Source organism: Vicugna pacos, chromosome 25 (genome assembly GCF_048564905.1).
Source record: "Vicugna pacos chromosome 25, VicPac4, whole genome shotgun sequence".
In the NCBI taxonomy this organism is placed as follows: domain Eukaryota; kingdom Metazoa; phylum Chordata; class Mammalia; order Artiodactyla; family Camelidae; genus Vicugna; species Vicugna pacos.
Genome location: NC_133011.1, coordinates 2,828,214 through 2,855,589, shown reverse-complemented (window position 1 = coordinate 2,855,589; position 27,376 = coordinate 2,828,214). Strand labels below are relative to the sequence as shown.

Here is a 27,376-nt window from a genome sequence, read left to right as displayed (position 1 = left end):
CTGCACCTCGGGGCTTCCCAACCTCCTAGGCAGGACTGAGACTTGTTTACAGCCAGAGGCAAATAGGATCTTTCTGCCCTGGTACCTAAGAGAACTTGCGCCACCAAAACAAACAAGGAGCTGAGGTTTGGCACTGAGCAGGGGTGGGGTGGTCCTACACTCTTCGCCAAGCCCACCTAAGGAGTGCCGATCTGAGCTGGAGCAGGCAGCTGCATAGAGCAGCAGAGCAACCTGCACTGGGAGAGGGCGGGTGGCCACCCGCCTTCCTGACAGAAGTGCAACAACTGACCAAGGTGCTGGGAGGGGGCGTGATCCGCCCACCTGCCTACCTCATCCAAGCACAGCATCGACTGTGGCATCAGGAGGGGGAGTGACCCACCCGCCCGCCCACCACGAAGGAGAGCAGCACCTGACCCAGGGTTGGGAGGGAGTGTGATCTGTTTGCTGACAGGCACTGGGAGCAGCACAGACGAGGGTGCCAAGGGAGGGCCTCTGGAAGCAGCAAGCTGAGTTCACAAAACGAGGTGAAGACAGAAAGACCTCTCGATAAAATCGTTAAGAGCACACAGTCTCCAGGAGAACACATCCTTTTTTTTTTTAATCTTTTTTTATCTGTTCTATTTTCTATTACCTTTTTAATCTTTACTTTTTAAACAATTGTATATGTCTACAGTTTTAATCCCTTTTAAATTTTTCTTTTAAAATACTTTTATTATTATTATTTTTAAAAATCCACCTCATTTCATTTTTATTTCTCTTGTTTTTGATCTCCTATTATTGGTTATACACTGGTTTCAAATATTGTTTTTTGATCTTTTCTCCTTTATAAAAGTTTTTAAAAGACATCTCAACTCAATTGCTATTCTGCTTCAACTTGCTCTTCTACTATTGATCACACACTGTTTTCAAAACTTTTTTCTCCTCTCTTCCTTTAAAATTCTCTCTCTTTTTTTAAAGTTTTATTCCTGTATAGGCTTTAGATAGATAAATAAATAAACTCCTTAAGGACCACAATAAATAACTGATATTCCATAAGCCACAGTGCCAGAGAGATATGAGCAATATGAAGACACAAAGGAACCACTCCCAATTAAAAGATCAAGAGAAATCCCCTGAAAGAATGATCAATGAAATAGACATTGATGGCCTATTAGATCAAGATTTCAAAAACAGAGTGACCAAAGTACTGAAGGAACTAAAAGAGATAGTGTTTAGAGATATAAAATATATCAAAAATAAAATTGAAGCTATAAAGAAGAGCCAAGTAGAATTGGTAAACTCATTGGCTGAGATGAGAGCTGACCTAAATGCTGTACAAAGCAGGCTAGATAATGCAGAGGAACGAATAAGTGACCTAGAAACAGGACAATAGGAAGCACCCAATCAGAACAGCTGAGAGAAAAAAAATAAAAAATAATGAAAACAATACAAGGGACCTATGGGATAATATAAAGTGTGCCAATCTACACATAATAGGGGTTCGAGAAGGGGAAGAAAGAGCAAAGGGGATTGAAAAGGTATTTGAAGTAATCACGACTGAAAACCTCCCAAACCTAAAGAAGGAATCAGCTATCCAAGTACAGGAGGCTCAGAGGGTCCCAAACAGGAAAAACCCAAACAGACCCACACCAAGATATATCATAATCAAGATGGCCAGAGTCAAGGATAAAGAAATGATCCTGAAGGCAGCAAGAGAAAAACAAAGAGTGAGGTACAAGGTAACCCCCATAAGGATCTCAGCTGATTTCTCTACACAAACACTACAGGGCAGAAGGGATGGCAAGATATATTCAAAGACCTGAATGGAAAAAAGATGCAGCCCAAGATACGTTATCCAGCAAGGTTATCTTTTAGAATAAAAGGAGAGATAAAAAATTTCACACACAAGAAAAACTAGAAGAGATTAGCACACTAAATCCATGCTGAAAGAAATATTGACAGGTCTAGTCTAAACAGAAAAGAAGCAGAATGCTACAAAAACGAGAAACGCATAACTGGAAAGGTGATAACTACCATGAATTCCAAATAGAATAAACACAAAATTGTAAAAGAAGACATCTAAATCATTAAGAGTGGGAGAGGGAAGCAAGGAAATATACAGTCTTTTTTTTTTTCCTTTTTAAAATTTTTTGTTCTCAGTAGGACAGGTTTGAGTTTATATTACTATCTGTTTAATACAAACAGTTATAATAATGGGCTAATAGACTTACAAAAAAGGGTAACCACAAGCCAGAAACTTACAAATGAGTCACAAAAACTAAATAAAATCCAAGATAATACAAAGGAAAATTACCAAAACCACAAAATAAAGAAGAAAGGAACAAAGACTAAATACCAAATCAACTGCAAAAATAAGTTCACAATGGCAACAGACACACATCTATCATTAATTACTGTAAATGTTAATGGACTAAATGCTCCAGTCAAAAGACTTTGAGTGGCAGACTGGATAATAAAGCAGGAATCTTCAAATGCTGCATACAAGAGACCCACTTTAGGCAGAAGGACACATATAGATTGAGAGTGAAAGGATGGAAAAGGATATTCCATGCAAATGGAAAAGCCAAGAAAACAGGTGTAGCAGTACTGATTTCAGACAAAATAGACTTTAAAACAAAGGCCATAAAGAAAGATAAAGAAGGACATTTTATAATGATTAAAGGAGTGATACAAGATGAGGATATTATACTTGTTAATATATATGCACCCAATATAGGATCACCTGAGTACATAAAGCAATTACTAACAGAGATAAAGGGGGAAATTGATGGGACTACAATCATTGTCAGAGATTTTAACACCACATTAACATCACTTCCAGACAGAAAATAAATAAGGCAACAGAGAAATTAAATGATACAACAGAAAAATTAGATTTGGTGGATATTTTTAGAGCTTTACACCCCCCAAAAATAAGATATACATTCTTTTCAAATGCACATGGAACATTTTCTAGGATTGATCATGTACTTGGGCATAAAAGAAGCCGCAACAATTTTAAGAAGATAGAAATTATCTCAAGCATCTTTACTGACCACAATGCCATGAAACAAGAAATCAACTACAGAGAAACAAATAAGGAAAAAAGGAAAGCATGGAGATTAACCAAATGCTATTTAAAAACCAATGGGTCAATGGTGAAATCAAAGTTGAAATTAAAAAATACCTTGAGACAAATGAAAGTGAAAGCACAACTACACAAAACTTATGGGACACATAAAATGCAGTGCTAAGAGGGAAGTCTATAGCAATGCAGGCCTTCCTCAAAAAAGAAGAACAATCTCAAATAAATAATCTAACACACCAGCTAAAAGAATTAGAAAACGTGAGGAAAAAACCCAAAAGTCAGCAGAAGGAAGGAAATGATAAAGATCAGGGAGGAAATAAATAAAATAGAGATTAAAAAAACAATAGAAAAAGTCAATCAAACCAAAAACTGTTTTTTTGAAAGAGTAAATAAAATCGACAAACCTCTGGCCAAACTCACAAAGAAGAAAAAAAAAGAGAGAGCACAAATAAGCAAAATAAGAAAGGAAAATGGAGTAATTACAACAAATAACATGGAAATACAGAATATCATATGAGAATATTATGAAAAACTATATGGAACCAAAATGGATAGCCTAGAGGAGATGGACAAGTTTCTGGAAACATAAGGGACTGTCCACTAAGACTGAATCAAGAGAAACTGACCACTTGAACAAACCGATCACTAGAAATGAAATCGAATTAGCAATAAAAACCTCCCTGCAAATAAAAGTCCAGGACCGGATGGCTTCACCGGGGGAATTCTACCAAACGTACAAAGGAGAATTCATACCAGTCCTTTTCAAACTCTTCCAGAAGATTGAAAAGGAGGGAATACTCCCAAACTCATTCTATGAAGCCATCATCACCCTGATACCAAAACCAGGCAAAGGCACCATCAAAAAAGAGAATTACAGACCAATATCACTGATGAACATAGATGCAAAAATCCTTACCACAATATTAGCAAATAGAATCCAACAGTACATAAAAAAGATTATACATCATAATCAAGTAGGGTTCATCCCAGGGACATAAGGGTGGTTCAACATATGCAAATCAATCAATGTAATACATCACACCAACAAGAGAAAGGACAAAAACCACATGATCATCTCAATAGATGCAGAAAAAGCATTTGATAAAATTCAACACCCATTTATGATAAAAACTCTCACCAAAGTGGGTATAGAAGGATCATATCACAATATAATAAAAGCCATATATGACAAAACCTACAGCCAGCATAGGACTCAAAGGTGAAAAACTCAAAAGCTTCCCACTAAAATCTGGAACAAGACAAGGCTGCCTATTCAACATAGTCTTGTAAGTCCTAGCCACAGCAATCAGGCAAGAGAGAGAAATAAAAGGGATCCAAATTGGAAAAGAAGAGGTAAAAGCGTCACTATATGCAGATGACATGATACTAAATATAGAAAACCCTAAAAGGTCCACACAAAAACTACTAGAGCTGATCGAAGAATTCAGCAAGGTAGCAGGGTACAAGGTTAAAGTTCAAAAATCAGTTGCATTTCTTTAGACTAACAATGAATCAACAGAAAAATAAAGTAAAGAAACAATCCCCTTTAAAATAGCATCCAAAGTAATACAATACCTAGGAATAAATCTAACCAAAGAGATGAAAGACTTATACACAGAAAACTATAAAACACTGATTAAGGAAGTTAAAGAAGACTTTAAAAAATGGAAGGATATTCCAAGCTCCTGGATTGGAAGAATCAGTGTTGTTAAAATGGTCACACTGCCCAAGGCAATCTACAGATTTAATGCAATCCCTATCAAATTACCCAGAACATATTTCACAAAACTAGAACAAATCATAATAAAATTTATATGGAACCACAAAAGACTGAGAATTGTCAAAGCATTACTGAAGAAAAAGAAAGAAGCTGGAGGAATAACTCTCCCAGACTTCAGACAATATTACAGAGCTACAGTCATCAAGACAGCACGGTACTGGTACAAAAACAGACATATGGACCAATGGAACAGAATAGAGAGCCCAGAAATGAACCCACAAACTTTTGGTCAACTCATCTTTGACAAAGGAGGCAAGAATATACAATAGAATAAAGACAGTCTCTTCAGAAAATGGCGCTGGGAAAACTGGACAGCAGCATGTAAATCAATGAAGCTAGAACACTTCCTTATACCATACATAAAAATAAACTCAAAATGGATCAAAGACTTAAAACATAAGACAAGATACAATAAACCTCCTAGAAGAAAATATAGGCAAAATATTATCTTACAGACATCTCAAAAATGTTGTCCTAGGGCAGTCTACGCAAGCAATAGGAATAAAAGCAAGAATAAACAAATGGGACCTTGTGAAACTTGCAAGCTTCTGCACAGCAAAGGACACCATAAGTAAAACAAAAAGACAACCTACGGAATGGGAGAAAATTTTTGCAAAGGAAACAGACAAAGGCTTGATCTCCAAAATATATAAGGAGCTCATATGACTTAATAAGAAAAAAATAAACAACCCAATCCAAAAATGGGCAGAAGACCTAAACAAGCAATTCTCCAAGGAAGACATACAAATGATCAATAGGCATATGAAAAAATGCTCATGTCACTAATCATCAGAGAAATGCAAATCAAAACTACAATGAGGTTATCACTTCACACCAGTCAGAATGGCCACAAATGACAAATGCTGGAGAGGCTGTGGAGAAAGGGGAACCCTCCTACACTGCTGGTGGGAATGCAGTTTGATGCAGCCATTGTGGAAAACAGTACGGAGATTCCTCAAAAGACTAGGAATAGACTTAGCATATGACCCAGGAATCCTGCTCCTGGGCATATATCCAGAAGGAACCCTACTTCAAAATGACACCTGCACCCCAATGTTCATAACTGCACTATTACAATAGTCAAGACATGGAAATAGCCTAAATGTCCATTGACAGATGACTGGATAAAGAAGATGTCATATATTTATATAACAGAATGCTATTCATCCATAAAAACCAACAACATAACACCATTTGCAGCAACATGGATGTCCCTGGTGAATGTCATTCTAAGTGAAGTAAGCCAGAAAGAAAGAAAAACAGCATATGAGATCGCTCATATGTGGAATCTAAAACAAATACATACATACATACATACATACATACATACATACATACATACATACAAAACAGAAACAGACTCACAGACATAGAATACAAACTTGTGGTTGCCAAGAGGGAGATGGGTGGGAAGGGACAGACTGGGAGTTCAAAATTTGTAGATACTGACAGGCATATGTAGAATAGATAAACAAGAGTATACTGTATAGCACAGGGAAATATATACAAGATCTTGTGGTAGCTCACAGTGAAAAACAATTTGACAAGGAATATATATATGTTCTTGTATAACTGAAAAATTGTGCTGTACACTGGAATTTGACACAACATTGTAAAATGACTATAACTCAATAAAAAAAAAAGGTTAAAAAAAATAGGAAATGTCCTGAGGGAAGTATCCACTCAATCAATGGTCTAGGTACAAGTGGAACACACTGATCTTGGCAACGTTTGAGTCATAGTCTGCTGATTTTCATCCTGAAAACACAATTAGTTAAGAAAAGCACTGAACCAGTTTTTCTGAAGTATCTCTCTAGTAGTAGCTTCAACTTATGACATTAACTCTTACAGGCCATGAGGATGAAATTAGCATATCATTGGGGTAAGATGAACCCCACAGTGTTGGATTTTCATTTCAGCTAAACAGAGCATACAAGCAATCCAGATCTTTGAAATTGTGAAACCTGTTTGCATATATGAAATTTTATGCATAAATGGAATGTTGGTAAGTTCTTATTTATATGCCAAGAAAACGTATCTTCATTTATTTTGAGAAGCGAACTTCTTTGGGAGGCCTTGTATAGATTATCACATTTTAACTTCTGATTTTTTTGTTCCCTAAATTCCAGCACCTACTTAGAAAGATTAACGATTTCTTATGCCTGAGAAACAAAGGTCATCTAATCTTGAAGTAATTCACCAACCACTTGCAGCTAACCACCACATTCTAGCAGCCACTTCTTTGTCACTTCTACAGCCTGAATGTCTCACATGGAAGGGTACAGGGAAAGTACAGATGTAAAGAGACTTCAGCCATTTCAAATGTTGAAAACATGTGTACCTACTTTACAACATAAGCCAGAGAAGACTCAAGGTATATTTGTAATATTCCACTTCTACACGTTTTTATACTTTAAAAAAAAATCTTCCCAGCAAGGAATAAATCCCTAAAATGGAGAATGTTTGACTCTGAAAGGTTAACAAGCCCCTTAAGACCTCACTTCTGATGCAAACTATTGGGTGTGTGAAGGATGACTGCAAACATGTGAGATTTAACTAGTAAAGAGAAATTGCTTTCTTCTGGATGACAACACTCTCCATAACCCAAGACAATGGCAGACATTTTAAGAAGGAAAAAAAAAAAAGGAAGAGGAGGAGGGGGAGGGAAAAGATGAGGAGGAGATAGAGGAGAACGAGAAATTTAAGAGCTCCCCTTTCTCCATCACCCAAATTCCAACAGTTTATTCACATCAGAATTAGGGATTTCGCAAACAGAGGCTGAGATGCACAGTTTGAAGGCAGCAAGCCCCTGAGAGACCAGGCTTAGTAAGAGGTGTTCACAGGTGGAGCTGTGGTTTCTAAGATTATCCTGGAACTTAAGTGTGTAGAATGAGGCTCCTAGAAAATTTTGCTTGGAGGCCTAGTATTTAAATTTGATACCAATGTTAAAGAAAATGTTAAGCTAATGAATTAATAAACAGCCACCTCAACTCCTTTTACTAATAAAGTGGGTACTGAGAACTCTAATCTGGCTAGCCTCCTCCCACAATTCGCCCATGAAACATTTATGAGAAAATAAATTTCATACACTGTCTTTCAGCTGTTTGTAGTAATGCTGATGTTCTGGGTTAATGCTGAAAACCTCTGACACGTATTATCCAAGTTCACTAGCGTGATACTAGTTAGTAATGTTTTTATAAACACCATGTGTTCTATATAAATTGAATGTGTCTCAGATTTCAGGCCATTTTTTTTTTTTTTGCAAGGGGCCTTCAAACAAAGAAAAGGGTGCATAGCAAACAACTCTACTACCCACGCGGGTGGAATACTGCACGCATTTCAGGTCTTGTCAGTCTGTCTGCAATCTGGCTCTTACGTTATACCAAATCACTTATTTGTTTGTTTGATGAATATTTGTTAAATACCCACTGGGGGCAAGTCACAACACGGTTGCAGAATACAGAGAAAAAGATAGAGCTCATACTTTAAAAGACTCTAAAAGAGAGGTTAGATGTCGACGTTGCAAGCAGGGACTGCCAACCAGGAGCATAAAGAACCGTCACGTAGGTGTGACGAGGACGGTAAAGTTGGAGAAGCTGTTTGAGTGGGAGTTAAAACCCTGAAGGCCTCTGGTCTCTGCTGAGCGTGGTGTGCAGGTTTGGGGAGGAGGGCTACATCGCTCGTGATGATAGGAGAACAGCTGAGCCCTGCATAAGGATATGGCAGGAAAAGCCTCCGTGTGACCAGAGAACTTGAGAGGGGAAAAAACGTCAGATGGATACCTATGAAGTCGTGTGCTGTGGAACTCAGAGCATAAAGCCCTCCTCCATACTCTTCGGTAATATAAAGGAGTGGCCTATCAAGCCATGTAAAGACATGGATGCATCTTAAGTGAATGTTGCAAGAGAATGAAGACAGTCTGGAGAGGCTACGTGATGCATGATTCCTTTTATATGACATTTTAGAAAAAGCAAAACTATAGAGACAGTAAGCAGCCCAGCAGCTGCCAGGGGCTTAGGGGAGGGTGGCTACATAACAGGTGACACATAGGGAATTTTTTAGGAATGTGAAGCTATTCTGTTTGATGCTGTAATGATGGATACAGGACACTAAGCTTTTGTCAAAACCCACAGATCTTTACAGGACAGGAGCAAACCTTAATGTGTGTAAATTTTTTAAAATCATCTAGACGTTAGGGGTTCCCAGGATGGAATGCTGAATGTGACAAACAAGCTAACTGATAACCACTGTTGCATTTAGTATCTCTATATGTTTTGCTTTTACTGGAGTGTCATTTAAATGGAATCATATATAGATTTTTCACACATAAATGTATGAAAAACACCTCACTGAAAGGAATGCAAAAAAACAAAAAGTGCTCATATGAATAAATTTGGAAATGAGTAAAGTATGTAAAACCAAAGGCAAAAAAGAAACACTGAACTGGAGTTGATAAAGTTATTTCCCATGGGAGTAGAGGTTAACAATTCTGAAGCCACTATAAATATACACTGGAATTGAAAAAGTAAGTAGGGAATGGTGGATGGTGGGAGCTAGGTTCCTCACTATTGCAGAAATTACAGAAAACAAGGGGAGAAGGCTAGAATGATCAATATGGAAAGGGGTAAGAGTTGGAGACATTGGTAGGAAATCATATTTAGTTTAACATAGATATAGGTGGATACATATAGAAATATATACAGATATGCTTACATCCATTGGTTGATATGCACATATGTATTTTCTTGCTGTGTCAGCTGAAATGGCTTAGAAGCAGCAACACCCCACTGGCAATGAGCACACCTGTCACCCAGATCTTGACCTCTAACACCATTCTCTAACAAAAGAAACCAGGGCTTCTTAGAACAAAGGCTGATTCTGGAACTAAGGTAGGAAGTACGCACTATGAGCCTGGATCATTTTGTAGTGCTAGAGAGTAAGAAGGTACTCCAAAAATAAATAACAAATAAATAAATGGGAGTATGTCGAGAAGGACATGAGGAGCCAACTGAAAAAACTCCCAATGTGCAAAGCTAGAGCAATCTGAAGAACAACATAGACAAAGCAGGGCTGAATTACAACCCAAAGGGCAAAATAAGTATCCTTGAGTCCATTCTGATATTAATGACTGATTAAATTTTTAAATAAGAGAGTTGGAAAATCTCCCATTCAGAATTCCAATAATATGTAGACACTCCCCACTCTTTAACTTAACTCCTCCCTTAACACAACTCCCACATCTTAAGAGTGGGCCGGGCATCTTGACTTCTTTCCAAAGAACACAGCACAGAAAGGGGGGAAATAGGGAAATCTGAAGAAACCCAGAAAACTAACACTAGTCCAGCCAGGTGAGCCGGGTTAACATCAAGAGTGGTACGTTATGTCGATAGTCCACACGCTTGGTGAGATGTGATTGACAATTTCACTCTGCTCCCCAGGTCCTCCTCCCCAAAACCCATAACCCCAATCTCATCATGAGAAAAACATCAGACAAATCCCAGTCGAGGGACATTCTACTGATCAGTAGTCCTCAAAACTTTCAAGATCATCAAAAACAGGAAAAGTCTCAGACATTTTCATTTAAGAGGAGCCTATGGGCAGATAAGACAACTACATGTAATATGGTTTACCAGGTGAGATCCTGGAAGAGAAAAATAACATTAGGTAAAACTTAAGGAAATCTGGACTTGACTTAACAGCAATGTATCAATCTAACTCATTCATTGTGACTAACATACCACCCTAATGTAAAACATTAATAATGCGGGGAGACTGGGAGGGTGGGGTATGTGGTAACTCAGTGTACTACCCTTGCAACTTTAATGAAAATCTAAAATTATTCTAAAACAAGAAGTTTGCTTTAAAAAGAGAATGAAAAGAAAAGGAAACCTTCTTTTCTACCTCTCCCACAGAAACTTCAGGTAAGCCTACATTTCTCCTCCACATGTGTGATGCTCATAGTGAGTTCCTGAGCGCCACACACATGGGGACAGGGGAGAAGAGAGACTCTAGGACCAACTCCAGGCAGCCAGGCTTCAGAGGTGTGATGTGTGCAAATAACCACACCAAGACAGGTCTGCAGGCATATAAAAGAGAATTTTAAAATGTGCCATGAGATTCAGAAGGAGAATGCAATACTGCTCGACAAGGGTAAAACTGTGCCTGACACTTGAGGAATCCAAAAAGAAAAAAGTTACTAGAAAGCATCTCATAAAGAGGGAAGAATATGAGTGTAAAGCAGGACAGCGAGGGCTATATTCAGAAGACATGGCATTGCTAGTTTTGAAGGGGTGTAACTAGTCAAAAGGGAATAATAAACAGTAAAGCAAGGCACTTCAAAGCCAGAAGAGGGAGCACCTTAAAAGTAGTGAAAAGAGAGTTTTCCAGAAGTGAGTGACACCATTCTTCCATACGTTTATTAGACACTTAATTTTGCAAAGAAGTGTGTTGCACATTGGCTCAAAAATCAGAGCTGTGCTTTGGTAGGATCAAACTGATGATAGAATGTGAAACCCCTGGCCACTTAGAAGGTCAGTGTGAGAGGAGCGGCAAAAGGAAGAAAGGACAAAAGCATCTGAACTGGACATAGCAGGAACAGAGAGCAGATATGAGACAAGTACTGCATTATCTAGTAGGCAAACTGACCATATGCTTAGGAAACAAGCACTGATTTTTTTAATTGTGGAATATATCAGAAATGCACTGGGCTTAAGAATTATTCTTAACTGGAACTGCTTGGTTGAAGAAGGCACCATAATCTTTTCAGTTCTCAGACTTTCTTAAAAAAAAATCCTCTAATGCAAGAAGCAGTGAAAATCAGAACTGCAAGGGATGGACAATTTGATTCTCCTGCCTTCTGCTCTGCCTGAGCGAAAGGAAGCAACAAAGTTTTAAATGGGATGATTGGAGGATGGGACATGTCTGTTACTAACAGACACGGAGGGAGTGGAGAGCTGTAGGAGTTGTACCTTTATTCTTCTTCAGGTGGTAGCTGGGGGTAGTTAAGGGAAGAAGTGAGAGATTTCACTGACTAGGTCTTTACATTTGAGCTGGATGGATCTGACAAAGTCCATGACTAAATTAGTAAATTATAATACATTTTCTTACTCCTTTTTCATTAAGAATTGTGTTACAATTTAAACTGATATAGACGCATTCCCTATCTTCTGGTGGGGAGTGGAGGGAGAAAATGGTAAATTAGAAAAGGTAAAAGCAAAATCTCAATCTCAGTTTGATTTTAGTTATTTGACACAGTGATACTACGAACATGTAATTGACCTTATTCTTATTCAAGTTATTCAGCTCGCATTTATTCTGTACCTGCCGCTAGAATCATAGATATAAACAGTCTCTGTTCTACAGAAACTAATGGTATAGGAAGGGAGGTAAACACATGGAAAATATCTCCTGGCAGATTGAGAAGTCCTACACTGCAAGTCACGAGCAACGTCTTGCAGAGGAAGCAAGGGGAACCATTTATCCATGTCCAGAGGCATCATGGAATGTTGAGATGATTATACGTAAACTGAGCCTTGAAGGACACACAGGTGGTGCAGGAAAGGACCTTGAAGTCTGGACAATGGCAGGCACTCAGCTCTACAGCCAGAGCCACCGCCCCACCAGACAAGTCATGCCTAGCACGCGGGCCGCTGCCACCATTAAGGAGGTAAAACAGGGGAGTTAACGAGCATAGTGTCTGGCTCAAGAAGTTGCTGGATCGAGCTCCTTGCTTTCTTTCTCAGTATTAGTTTAAAAAGCCAGTAAAAAGACACCTTGCAGTATCTTCATCTGTATAATAGGAAGAATAATATTTATTTCATAAAATGTTGATGGAGATTGAATGCAAGAATACATGTAGTGAGCTTAGAACAAAGCTTGGCACACAGTAGGATAATAAGTATTATTATTGTTTTTGATGTGAGGAATTTTTATTTTTACAATTTTAAGGCTGTTATAATTCTAATTTTATTACAGTGAATTGCTTCTTAGCTTCTCCTGGTACTAACACAGCTGGAAAGATTTAGAGTAAACAGGGTAATGGCTTCCAGTCTGTAACGGTTGTGAATAGTAAAACGTCACCAGAAGAGGCTTTAGGCTGTCCTTCCCTAGCATTACGAAAGAATGGTGTCAGCTTTCTGGAAGGAATAAGCATGATATGATGAATAGGAGGGATAAACTAGTTTATGTCTTAAATCCTTTCTATACTCACGATCTCATTATCTAAAAGACGCAAAAAATGTTTAGTACAAAATCAAAAGTAAACGGAGAATCTCCCATTTGGGTCTTCAGTTGGTTTTTATCATCCTTGAAGCTGTAAGACAATGTGTTTCCAGAATGTACCACTACAATAATAAAAGGCCCTGTCACTGAACACCCCCACTATGTCACCCCATGCTGGTGCAACTGTATCTCCCCACGTCCTCCAGGGCAGAAGTCTTGTCCTATGGAGGCGTCAGAAAAGTAAAGCTTGGGAAAATTTCCAGAAGTAAATGGACAGGGGACAATCCTAGACCCCTCTAAGGTCTTGGAAAAGGGAATGGGCAAAGTGCCCATTATGGAAAATAATAAAAGCTATAAGAAAAAGAACAATGTTTTTAAAGTACTTGACAAAATTGAAAAGCAAAAGGGCTCATTCATTTGGAAATTTAAAATCCTTTTCCTAAATTTCCTAAACTTTTATTGAGTGTTTGTTCCTCCAACAGAAACGTTTACTGATGCTGGCATTTTAAATCGTTCCACCTTGACTTGAAATTAGCACCTCACTGCTATACGCAAGCCATCAATTCCTCCCTTGGCTGCTACTGGTTTTTGGCTACAAAATTCCTTCTTGCTTCGAAAAGTAACAATAGTGCAAACTTGCTAAGTTACACTAGAAGGAGTTTCTTTGTAAAAAGGGACACATGTATCTTAGAAATAGATGACAGAAATGGAAACAAAAAGATTCCCAGACCAATCAGTTCAGTCACAGTCAGATAGTGCATGAGTTCTAGCCCCAGGGGTCCCTACTACATCACAAAACCACTGCAATAAAACTAGAAAGTCAACAACAATAAAGTTATGCAGAGGGGAAGAAAGCAGGTAAAAATAAAACAATGCATACATATTTATAAAACTCTAGAAAATATATATCTTCAGTGATCAGTGGTTGATAAGAAGGGGAGGGAGGTCCTAAAGCAGTAAGAAGGTCAAGCATCGGGAAATTTTAAGGGAGTGACATATTTTCATTATCTTGATTGTGGTGATGGTTTCATGGGTATATTCATACATCAAAACTTATCAAATTGTACACTCTAAATATGCGGAATATATGTGTGGTAATTATACCTCAATAAAGCTATTTTTAAAGAACCCATAATCTAATCTACAACATAGAAACCTATCACATCACATTATTGTGGTTGTAAAAGTGCACTTTATACTAGCAATATAAAAGAAATAGTAATGGAGACGAGTGACAGGAATAATTTATTTTACCTGAATGACAAATGAAATGAGAGGTATTTGAATGCATTAATGTTTATAACTAACATATATGCAGATCACCAGAAGATAATTGAACCACTACAAGGAAAATTCTGTTTATTCTGATGAAAGCAACCTACAGTAATGAAAGCACCATTTTTAATACAAGAAAGATCAAGTAGGAAAAAAATGAATAATACTGAAGACTTAAGAACATAATCAATAAGGTAGAACTTTAAGCTAAACATTAAGAGATCATTTTCCTCCCAAGTGCTCATGAAACATCCACAAAAATTGGTCATATATTAGGTTACAAAGAAAACATTAGTAAATTAGAAAATGCAGAAATATTATAAACAATAGTCTCTGACCACAATGCAACAACAGTAGAAATTATTGACAAAATTGAAAATCAAAAAGGCTCTTTCATCTGGAAATTTAAAGTCCTTTTCCTAAACAATTGTTGGGTGAAAGGAGAAATATAAACTGAAACCACAAAATTTCTAAAAAAAAAAAAGAAATCAATGTTGAAATACAACCAGAATCTACAGAAAGTATTTTAAGCAATTAAGTATAGGAAAATTCATAGCCCTAAGTGTTTTTATAAATAAAAATTTTAAAGTTATAACAAATAGAATTCCCAGCTCAAAAGCCAGATTAAAAACTAAATGAAAAAAATAGCAAAAGGAAGGAAATAAAGATTAAAGCAGAGATTACAAATAGAAAAAAGTAGATCTACCATTTCAAAATCCTTAAAAAGGGAATTAACAAAACAGACAAACCACCAGAAAGCCTGATCAAGAAAAAAGGATAAAAACACAAATATGAAATTAAGAAATGTCAAAGGAGAAAAAAATAAAATAAGAAATTGTTTAAAAATCTTAAGAAATCAAAGACATACATACAAATGAATTTGAAAAGCTAGATAAAAAGGATAACCTTCTAGCGAAATTCAGATTGTCAAATTTGGCCATATTAGTGATAGAATGCTTAAACTCATCAATTTTTGTAGATGAAATAGAGAATGCTATCAACCAAAGACCCCTCAAAAAGTACCAGAGAACAGGTGATTTCAATGGAAGATTCTTTAAAGGAGGATTCAACAAAACCTTCAGAGATGAGATGTTCCAAAGTGTGACACATTGCTTAAAAGCATTGAAAAAGAATGTTAATAAGGAAAGCACTGATAACTAGATCTGATAAAGACAGTACAAAAAAGAAAATTATACTTCAATACCACTGAAGAAAAATAACGCAAAAGTACCAAATAAAAAAATTAATACACAGAATCCAAACCATATTAAGGATAAAACAGAGGTATGGCCAAAATATTGGAGTAGGAAAACTGAGCTCGCCTCCCCCTGTGGGCACACTAATCACAACTATTCACAGAGCAGCTATCTGGGAGGACAACCTGAAGATGAGCATAAAAGATATTCCACAAATAACAATATAAAAGGAAACCACAGCAGGAGAGGGAGACGAGGCAGAGATGCAGTGCAGTCAAGGACCACACCGCAGGGAGGCAGCCCACAAGGTGGGAGGCAGTCACCAGTGCATGGGTTCTCCCCAGTGAGTGAGGGGTCCTGCCCCATCTCAGGCTCCCCAGCCTGGGCGTCCTATAGCAGAAAGGTGAGCCCCCAGAATGCCTGGCTTTGAAGGCTAGAAGGACTTGCACACAGGAGAGTCCAGAGGGCTGTGGGAGAAGAGATTCCCCTCTTAAAGAGTGTTTGCAAAGCCTCACATGTTCCAAATCCTAGCATGATGCCAGTGACTTAAAATGATCCTGGGTCAGACCCGACTGCTGATCTTGGAAGGTCTCCCAAAGAGACAGGAGGTGACTGGGACGCTCCCTCATGATGCTCGGGCCAGCCGTTTTTGACAGCTTGCTCTAACACAGACACTGGTACTGGCAAGTGACATTGTGAAACCCTCTCCCTACTCTAACATCACTGCAGGCACACTTACCCACCAGCGGACCAGCACCATCCTGGGACCACCAGGGTCAGCCACCTGGGGATGAAGCCCTGACCACCAGTGAGACTGAATCCCCCCAGGATATTCTAAACTTCATTTGTGGCAGGTTCCAGCAGATAAGCAGTCCAGGGAGTAAGCCCAGATACACTCCAAAAGGGTCCACACAGACCACAAAGGGGGAGCTCTCAGATCATACAGCTCTGGTGACCAGAGAGGAGTGCGCTGCTGGGGCCCACAGGACAATGCCTGCGTAAGGACACTTACCTAACATACTGAAACATAACTGACCTACCTAATAGACAGAAATAAACACAAAGATTTGAGCAAAATGACAACACAGGGGAATTTGTTCCAAATAAGGGAAGAAGACAAAAGCTCAAAAAAAAAATTAAACACAGTAGAGACAATCAGTCTATCTGATACAGAGTTTAAGGTACTGATCATAAAAATGCTCAGTGAGCTTAGGAGAAGAATGGATGAACACAGAGAGAATTTTAACAAACAATTAGAAAATATAAAGAAGAATCAGAGATAAAGAATATGATGAATGAAATAAAAAATACACAAAAAATTCAACAGCAGATTAGACGATACCAGAGAAACAGATCAGTGAACTGGAAGACAGATCAGGGGAAATCACCCAAACTAGACAGAAAAAAGAAAAAAGAATTTTTTAAAGTGAAGATAGTTGAAGGGACTTCTGGGACAACATCACACGAACTAACATTGGCATTATAGGGGTTGCAAAAGGAGATGAGGAGAGAAAGGGTCGGATAACTTATTTGAAGAAATAAAGGCTGAAAACTTTCCTAATTTGGGAAAGGAAGCAGAAATCCAGGTCCAGGAAGCACAGAGAATTCCAAACAAGATGAACCCAAAGAAGTTTACATTAAAACACATTATAATTAAAATGCCAAAACTTAAGGAATGAACTGTAAAAGCAGCAAAAGAAGAGCGACTAGTTACATGGAAGGCGACTCCCATGAAGCTATAAGCTGACGTTAAGCAGAAACTTTACAGACCGAAGGGAGTGGCATAACACACTCAAAATAATGAAAGAAAAAGAATCTACAACCAAGAATGCTTTATTCAGCAAGGACTTTTTTCAGATTTGAAGGAGAGATGAAGTGTTACAAACAAGCAAAAGCTAAAAAGTGTTCAGTACATTAAACTAGCTTTACAAGAAACGGTAAAGAGACTTCTTTACTTTGAAAAGGGAAGACCACAACTAGAAATAAGAAAATCACAAAACTAAAATCTCACTGATAAAGAAAAACAAAGAGACAGTAGATACCCACTTACGAAGCTATCAGGTCAGAAGACAAAAGCAGTAGAATCATCTATATCCACAGTAAGTTGTAAAGAGATTCCCAAAACAAAAACATGCAAAATAAGGTGTCAAAGAAATTAAATGTGGAAGGATGAGTAAAAATGCAGGATTCTTAGAATGCATTCGAACTTACGCGATCATCACCTTGTTATATATGAACCTCACGGTAGCCACAAAACAAAAACTTACCAGAGATACACAGTCAACAAAAGAGATAGAAATTCAAAAATAGCACCAAAGATAGTCGTCAAATCACAAAGGAAGAGAATAAAAGAAGAAAGGAATAAAAATAACTGCAAAATATCAGAAAACAATTAACAAAATGGCAGTAAGTAGGTAACTATCAATATTTACTTTAAAAGTTAATGAACTAGTTTCTGGGCCAAGATGGCCGAGTAGACAGACTCACAGCTCGCCCTCTGGAAATCCACCAAGAGCTACAGAGCCATGAAATCACACGGAGCACCTACTGAACTCTGGCAGAGTGTCCCTCGCTTTGAAATACAGACGGATTCTCACAAAACCCAGTCAGTGTAAAACAGGGGGGGGGGGAAGAAAAAGAAAACTGGTGTGGGGCCAGTCCTGGGGGAGGGAGCGGCACAGGAAGAGAGGCGCCCTCATGCTGGGACGCCCCCCTCCAGCCAGGGGGTCAGCGGGGCCAGAAGTGAGCTCCCGCGGCTCAGAGGGGAAAGTGGCAGCCTGCTGGCAGACAGAACTGCGGTCCCCTGCCCTAGACGTGGGCCGGCAGGGACAAACTGGGACTGGCTGCTGGAGATCGGCGACGAGTCCGGGTACAGGGCTGGGGCCCACTGCACAGAGGAGCCTCAGGGGACTGGAGGGCGGTGTGAGCTCTGGCTGGGGGTGTGGGCGGAACACCACAGCCTGGGACCCCCTTAAAAAGCACCACTGCTGGTGCCCATTGGGCGGAGGGATGCAACACAGCCAGGCCATGGCCCCTGCCCCGTTGTTGGTTAGTTCTCACGAGAAGAGAGGTGAGGCTCCGTCATAGCCAGTGATGTTGTGTGGAGGTGGGGCTGAACGCTGGATCCATTCCCAGTGGCCCTGCAGCTTCATAGGTGGGACAGAGATTTGTTTACAGCCCCAGGCAGAGAGGGTGGATTTGATCCACTGGTGCCTTTGTGAACCCATGCGTCTGGGATGAACAGGCAGTGAGCAGAGTTCTGGCACACCGCAGGGGGCCAATACAGGTATTTACAATAGGCCAGCACCCGTCACTGTAGGCAGAGGTAGGGCTGGGGTCTGCACTAACCCTGTGGTGCACCACGGCTTCAGGTGTGTGACTGCACACTCGCTACGGTGGGTCCTAGCACCTGACACTGGCAGATCTGCTCTGGTGGTTCTGGGAGCCCAGAACCTGGGGGACACCAGAGCAGGTGGCTGGCATTCCTGCAGCTAAGGTGGGGACAAAGGCAGCGTTAATAAAGAGTTCTTTGCAAGCCTGCATAACAAATGACAGACAACACCACAGAGGGCACTTCCCAGGGGACATCTCCTGCAGAGGCACACACTCAGTGACCCTTGGTCCCAGCTGCAGCCCTCCAACCCTGCCTCCACACACCACAGCTCAGAAACGGGTCTGTCTAGAAGCCTCTATTCCAGCAACAGGGGAGCAGACCCTGTTTTCAGAAAACAGAAGTAGAGTTATAGATAAATAGAAAGAACAAACAGGTAGTTTACAGAGGGTGGATGGTGGGGGGAGGAAAGAACAGATGAACGAAAAAGAGAGGTACAAACTTCCGGCTGCAAAATAAATGAGCCACAGATACAAAATATACGGAGCGGGGAGCGTAGTCAGCATCTATGCATTGTCTTTGCCTGGTAGCAGATCTCAGCTAGGCTTATCATAGTGATCATTTTGAAATGTACAGAAATATTGAATCACCATATTATGTAATTATAAGATAAATAAGTACAATATGATAAATATAATTAATCATATTATATTAATATTAATATAATTAATACTGCTGAATGTATGTAGAACTTGTTGAGAGTCAATCCTAAGACTTCTCAACACAAGGAAAAATATTTATTTCCTATCTCTTCAATTTTGTATCTGTAAGAGATGATGGATGCTCATTGAAATGACTGTGACAATAATTTCATGATGTACGCATGCACACCTTATACGTACAGTGCTGTATGTCAATTGTATCTCAATAAAACTGGAAGAAAAACTTGAACTGACAAAAAAAAGCTTCATATAACAAATAAAGCGCCAGTTGCCTTTCCTTTGCCACTGTCCCCCTCCCTTTATTCCCAAGTTTGCATGTGCGTACCTGAATCACCCCTCCCAAGAAGGACACAGCGGCAGCAACACTGATCCTTTGCATCTCAAAGTCAGACAAGCCCAGCACACTCGTGTTGCTCTGCACGGTAAGGTTCTGGCTGCTCAGGGGGACCAGCCGCTCCACTGCATTGGCTGATATTAGGGATGTCAAGGCAAAGGTACCTAGAAGAGTTGGGGAGCGGGGGAAACCTTCTATTAGTAACAGACCCAATATACATTACTGGCTTCTGCCATTGAAGTTGAATCTACGTTGTAAAACCAAAACAGATCTACGAGACATCCTCTCCTCTGCACTCCCACGCCTCCACCCTTCACTCTGCTCCATGGAATAAATAGAAACTCACCTACACATACATGTATTTCTTCAACCTACAGCCATGCCATCTACTTGCTACCCCTCCCCAAGCCATACATTTTCCCGCCTCTCTGCAAACCTGCATAGAAAATGATCTCAGGACAGGGATTAAGATCATGGTCTGGACTTGAATCCAGTTTCTCCATTTATCACAATTGTGACTTTAGGGGAGGGTAGAGCTCAGTAATACAGCATGCTTAGGATGCACGAGGTCCTGGGTTCAATCCCCAGTACCTCCACTAAAATGAATGAATGAATGAATGAATAAAATTATCCCCCTAGAAATAAAGTATAATAAAAATAAAAAATAAGAACAATCATGACTTAAAGCACATCACTCTGAGATTAAATTGCCTTATCTGTAAAATGGGGATAACAACACCTACATTTTAGTTTCAGGAGAATAAAAGTGGGATGATGAATATGAAAACCTCAACAGGCTCAGTGGATAAATATGGCTCTTTGCTGAATCTGGGACTCTGCCTGAAACGTTTGCTCCTCCAATCTGCCTGTGAAAACACTCTCGTCTTTCCTGGTCTGGCTCAAATCCTACAGGCAGCAAAGATCCATCCCAGACCCCCAGGCCAGGTTTAACCTTTCTACACCTCTGTTACAGCACAACAGCATGCTGCGACCCCTAAAATGCCTGCACATACCATCTCTGGGTCCTGTAACTAGGTGAAGTTCAACGGCATTTCCCAGGCATTGTCCTGGCCGCACACAAATGCAGGACCATTTTCAGTGTGTTCCCCTCTTCCCGCCAAGAGTTCAGATGCCTCTCGTCTTGGCACAGCATGTCTGAGAATGCAGCCATACTGGCAGGGAAAGGCCAGTTCCCACAGAGAGGGTTCAGCTATCTCGGATCAAAGAAACAAACTGCAATATTTGTCCACATTCACCCCACTCAAAACTGACTTTATCCAGGTCATAAGTGACACTTCATGAAAAAAAAAAGCCTGTGGTAATATGCAGATACCTCAACAAACAGCATGCAGCCTCATAGGGCAAGAGAGACAGGTCAAACAGAAACCAGCCTCGTGGAAACCCAACACCAACACTCCTTCGGTTTTCCAGGGTAAGCGAGGCTGTGTGGGGGGTAGTTCAGAATAGGGTGGTGGCTGCAGCCTCCAACAAGCCTCGCCTTAAACCCCAGCACTGCCATCTCAATCTCTTTATCTAAAGACAGACAGCATTCCTCACCCAGCGGGGTTGTTATGAGCCTTAAACGAAATAACGTAATAGATCACATGTCACAATATGTGGCACGTAGTTAGCACCTAAAAAAGATAATTCCTGTTGAGATTAAATTCAGAATGCTCTGTTATGGTCTATCATTCTGTGTTCCCTGTGCCACTGAGTTGATGGTACATAAATACATAAATTGAATGTAGTTCTCTTAGGGAGCTGTCACTCTCGGTAAATCATCAGTCAATATCAACCATTGTGACTACTATTCTCACCATAATGTACTAAATCAAGAACACATCAAGGAACAAATAAATCGAATGATCAGAGACTCCTGGCATCCAGAATGGGCAACACCAAATAAGGAACATTTGCCATACAATCTGCTCTTAATAAGGTTTAATTTTTCAAGATGTATTGCAGCAGAATTTCCCCAAGTCTGATATGCCTGAGAATAAAAAGGTGTGTATTTTGGTCTTTAAATCTCCTGGAGCATGGAGCAAAACAATTTGTACAGAAGCCACTGAACAAATGACTGCAGAACTGAAAACAAAGATGTTTGGGAGTTAAATTTGAGTGTAGACCTGTCTTTCCTGGAGTTTGGAGAAAAACAAGAAGGAACTGAACAGGTAAGAGAGAAAGGCCACCTAAAGGGTTTTGTTGAGGAAAGAGAAGTGAGCCTCACCTGTGTGGGAGTCACATGCCGAGAACTTCTCCACCTAGAGAGCTTGCCAGCAATGGATATGGGGATACCCACTGCGCCAACATGGTTGTAGGAGCGAGTCCTGCCTCTTTTGAAAGGATGATGCTGTGCTGTCTCTGAGGCAGCTGAGAACAGTCAAGGATGCTGACGCTGCCGGTGAGGGTGTGGGAACGACGTTTGAGGGTGTGGGAACGTTTCATCTTCTCTATCTCACAGGTCTTGCCTTTGTCTTTATCTTATCCCTACTGCCTCTCTGCTCTTTCCCTCACTCTGGTTGGGCTTTAAGTCTAGGAGTGGTACCTGTAAAATACCAGTGAACCCACCCAGCAGCTTAGCAGTACTGTGGGCGCCAGGGCTTCGTAAGAAGTGAACTGGGGCCTCAGAATTGGACGGACCCAAGTTCAAATTCCTGCTCAAGTTACCTAACCTCTCTCAGCTTCCTTATTTATAAGATGATGATAAAATATCTAGTCACAAAACCTGGGTAGAGATCAAATGAGATTCCATACATAAAAATCTTCTATCACAAGACTCATGACATCATAGGCCTTTGGTAAATAACTGTTTGCTCATTTTTGTTTCTTCTGGAGAGTTCCCTCTATGCTCTCCCTAATGTTTTCTCTAAATTGCTGAAAATTTAAAAATTTTCCCTCTAATTTAGAAGATAATTATTTCCTACAAATTGTCACCTATGGGTTATCTTCAACAATTTTGTTTCCAATGGATTCATACCCGAATTTCTATTCTTTTCCTTTTTATTCGAAGACATGTTCTTTGCAAGTCACAAGAAGCAATGTTTTACTCCTTTTTAATATATATAATGCATATTTTTAATTAAAATAAGAAAATAATCCATTGTTAAGAAAAACAGTGTATCTGGTGTCTTTACATTCTAGCTTTTGAATTATTTGCTTTTAAAGATATCTTACGTATGATTCATTATTACATTTAGTAATTCAGTATTGCATTCTGACTCTCTGCGTTGGAGGTAAAATCCAAGATAAAGTGATTTTTCTTTATAAAAGCAGCAACAATCTCTTAACAGGAAAACAGAAAGAGTAGTTCCCACACACACACATACACCAAAATAAGGGACAGCAACATCATTGAAAAGAGACTCTGTTCTCTGTATTAACTGTTTGCAGGGACTTTAGGTGAGATACATATACACATACATACATATGTCATATATAAATAATGTTAATGTTATTAATGTTTTATTGATAACTATTTCTAATATTAATATTAAAATTAAATATAGAGTCTTATATAAAAGTTATATACATGTGTGTGTGTGTGTGTAAATATAATACCATGAGGGAAAAGGATCATTGCTTCTTTATTGAGTCTAAAGAATTCCAAGTCTATTGGGATAAAAAAAGAGAGGAGAAAGTCCAGCTGGCTCTGTCCTTTGGAGGAGTACATATGCAGAAATAAAATGTGTTAAGCACTTACTGTGTTATACAGTGACTATAGTAAAGTCTGTAAATTACATGTCTTTTGAAATCTACATTATCTATTTAGTAGACTACAAGATTCCTATAGCTGTTAATAATATTTGCTAAATACAACGTCTTATGTAAATGGCAATTTCAAAACCCTGCCACCAGTAAAACGTCTATAATGATTCCTTAGGAAATAAAGCGGTTTATGTAAATGCACACTTAGGAATATCAAGGTAAGTATTTTGATTTTTTTAAAGTAATTATGTTCTATTGGGAAACTTTTTTTAACCTTTTTCTTTTATCCTTTAACAGAGGAAATGCTTTGAGGTCAGCTCTAAAATAATTTGCTTTTTCTTGCTAATGACATATTTAAATGTTTTGAAAAATGAAAATAAATTGTTAGGAAATTAGAGAACAGGAAAATTTGAATATAATAGGCTTCAAGGACCTCTAATTCATTATACTGCTTTTCTCCTTTCACATCAAGACAAAAGGAAAGTCCATTCTTGAGCAGCTGGTTGTAGAGAAAAAAGGCTTCGGCTTCAGATTTGGCCATACCTGGGTTGCAATCCATGCATCTGCAAGGTAATCTGTGCTCTCACAGAAACCTTTACGAAATTCAGGGCCGTTTTTTAACCTAAATATGCAAATAATAATGTCCATTTAAAAGGACTGTATTGAGATAAAATAAAATAACAAATGTAAACCTCTTAACAAAGCATCTAATATACAGTACATCCAAGGTTCTCAAATTTAAGTAAATATATACACATACGTGCATACACAGATAGACAGATAGATTTAGAAAAAACACCTGGAGATTGTGTGAAAACACTGATTCAGAATCAATAGATCTGGAGCAAGAACCAAGGTCTCGCATTTTTAGCCAGCTTCCACACAACACTGATCCTGCTGGTGTGTGACCATACTACAGGCAGCTGTGCAGTACGTCTGGTAACTGATTATCCTGTCTCCCATTACAAAGTTCACTGACACAAGAAACCAAATTTACATAAATAAAACATTATTTTAGGGGTTAATTTCTGCATGAGGAAAATGCATGTACCAATGTACCAGTGCTGCAGGCAGAATCATGGCCTTCCAAATGAGTCCATATCCTGTAAGTAGTGCGCTACATGGCAAAGGGTAATTAACACTTCAGATGGAATTAAGGTTGCTAATCAGCTGACCTTAAAATAAGCAGATTATCCTAAATTGTCCAGGCAGCCCCGTGTAATCATAGTGGCCCTTTAAATATGGAAGATGGAGGCGAAAGATCAGAATTGGAAGGAGGTTTAAAGATGCCACACTGTTGGCTGTGAAGATGGAGGAAGATGCCTTGCACCAGGGATGCAGGGGCCTCTAGAAGCTGGAAAAGTTAAAATGAATTGTTCCCTAGAACTTTCAGAAAGGAATGCAGCCCACTGACACCTCAGTTTTAGACCTGTGAGCCTCATTTCAGACTTCTGGTCTCTAAAACTGTAGGATAATAAAGTTTTCTTGTAGGAAATAAAGTTTTCTTCAGTAACACAAACTGACCACTGAAGAAACTGACAACAAAAATGTATTCCTTACAGACTGAGATCTTACATACACAAAATGGACAGAAATGCCTTCATGGATCTACCCTCTTATGTGTTTTTATTATTATTATCTTCATATGTAAGATGAAGTTACCATTTTGGTGATGATAACTAATAGCTTTCATTAATTCTTACATAGCAAGCACTAAATTATACACTTGCACATCAGTCGTCTCATCTAGTACTCACAGCAATCATGATTGTTTTTGACATTTTACTATCAAGAAAGCAGCAAACAGACCTTTAAAACTTTGCCCAAGGTCATGCAGATAGCAAAGGGCAAATGAGACATACACCCAGGTCTAACTCCCAAACCCGTGTTTTTCACCAGCCTGCTCTATTATCAGATTACCCGTGGCGGTCCACATTTTATTTGGTAATGCAAAGCTAGGCAATGTAAGAGATGTAATAATAGAGGGCATCACAGAATCTAGCTTGGAAGAAACGTAACCGATTGCTTAATCCAAGTAACAGTTACATGGAAAATAATGTTCAATATTTGAGTAACTAAATTTTAGAGTCTTTTCTTTTCCTCAGAGTGCTTACTTTCATTTCATTATAAATTCAGGACATTTATCCTTCTCTTACATTCTTTTTACAACTTAAAAATGCGCAGAATCTTTAACAATAACCTTGGTTACACAGAAACATAGTAATAAATTCCGGTATGTATGGAGGCACAGAAAGTTGAATGTCTTACACTAATATTTGCTGATAATATTTGCCCTAATATTACCAGGAGTGAAGTTAGCATTGCTTTGGAAGTGTTATCAGTAACAAACGACCACTTTTAAGTCCCTTTCATCAGTAACATGAGAAGCATAAGCATAGACAGAAATTATTACCTGTGGAAACATGGCGTCCCATTCCAAATACGGCGTAAATGATGGCAGGAAACAGGGACCCGTACAGACCAAACACTGGGTGCACAGATGAGAGGACAGCAAAGGCCAGCCCTGTGAAGAAGATCGGGGCAAACAGGACCATTTTATAACCCCGAGACGCAGTCCACTAGAAAGTAAAACGGATATCGGCTTATTTAATGATGAAAGGAAACATAATGTAATTACTCTACTTGCTCAGTGAGAGGCTAGCATCCCTGTCCTAAACAACAGAAAATTCACTCATTAATTAGCTCATGTTTACATTTCAATTCTGAAACACTTCTTTTTGGCCTATTACTTTTCCCCTGAATTGCAGAGATGTCTACAAGAATACATTGGATCAGAGTGTCTTACTGGTACAAGCGATGGCACCATAGAGAAATATCTCCATACACACTTAGAGAATCATTTTCACATATTCATCCTCTTCACACAAAAGCATTTGTGAGATAGTCAGAACTCACAGCAAACCACTGACAGATCAGAAGCCTGACATGAAAGGTGACTAAGTCTGGGCAAAAAGGACGCACACATTCAACATTGCCTGGTTGGCTGGCTGGCTGGCCGGCCCAAGACTGTGTGTCACAGTGGCTGGGCCGAGCTGCGAATCCATGCACGTCTCATAACTTGACCGCAGCCTATATGTAGGTTCAATTTCTTCGAGTGAAAAAAATCAAATTTGTTTATTCGAAGAATAGGTAAGGAGTAACTCATCACTGCTCACTTTTATTCTTAGATATTCCTGCCTGCCTAGTTTGTTATATGCACATGGAACACTTCCTTAGACGTGTCTAAATTACCACTATCCACTTAAATGTGAGTATAAACTGATTAACGTGATCTTGTTTGTGGTTGGTCCTTGGTATTAAACAGCCAGTCCTGCTAAGTTCTGATAAGTCCATTCAAGTTTGTATGATTTAATGATAGCCATTTGACTGGACATAATGGACTTGACAAGCTACAGAAAGATTTGAGGAAGGAGGCGGCCTTAGAATCCAGATTACCTGAATATTAGGCCAGTTAATTATTCACACCATGGAGCCTGGCAGTCTGGTTTCCATATCAGTACCTTTTACTGTTTAACTTTTACTGTTTTAAAGCCTGTTTAATATCTTTTAAAATAAATAAAGTCTAGTTATAGCAAATATTTTTTCAAGCAGTACAAGATATTTCAGTTATGATTAAGATGCATGAAAGATCTACCAGTGACCAGTCCCTTCTTTATTTTTAAAAACCAACTTGGGTGCTTGTTTACTGGCCATGTATTCCTAAAAGTCCGGTGAAAATAAATAAA

The 27,376-nt window shown here is 39.1% G+C and overlaps 1 protein-coding gene across 3 annotated transcripts in view; it reads right to left on the bottom strand.

Moving 5' to 3' along the window:
* SLC26A7 (solute carrier family 26 member 7) overlaps positions 1-27,376 on the bottom strand; it is a 135,250-nt gene that overhangs the window by 72,453 nt on the left and 35,421 nt on the right. For all 3 annotated transcript variants that reach the window (XM_031691146.2, XM_072949441.1, XM_015243978.3), the window contains exons 2-3: positions 26,044-26,154; positions 19,917-20,089 (exon numbers count right to left, since the gene is read on the bottom strand). In XM_031691146.2, coding sequence (XP_031547006.1) covers positions 19,917-20,089; positions 26,044-26,154 — 284 coding nt within the window. The remainder of the gene's footprint in view (positions 1-19,916; positions 20,090-26,043; positions 26,155-27,376) is intronic.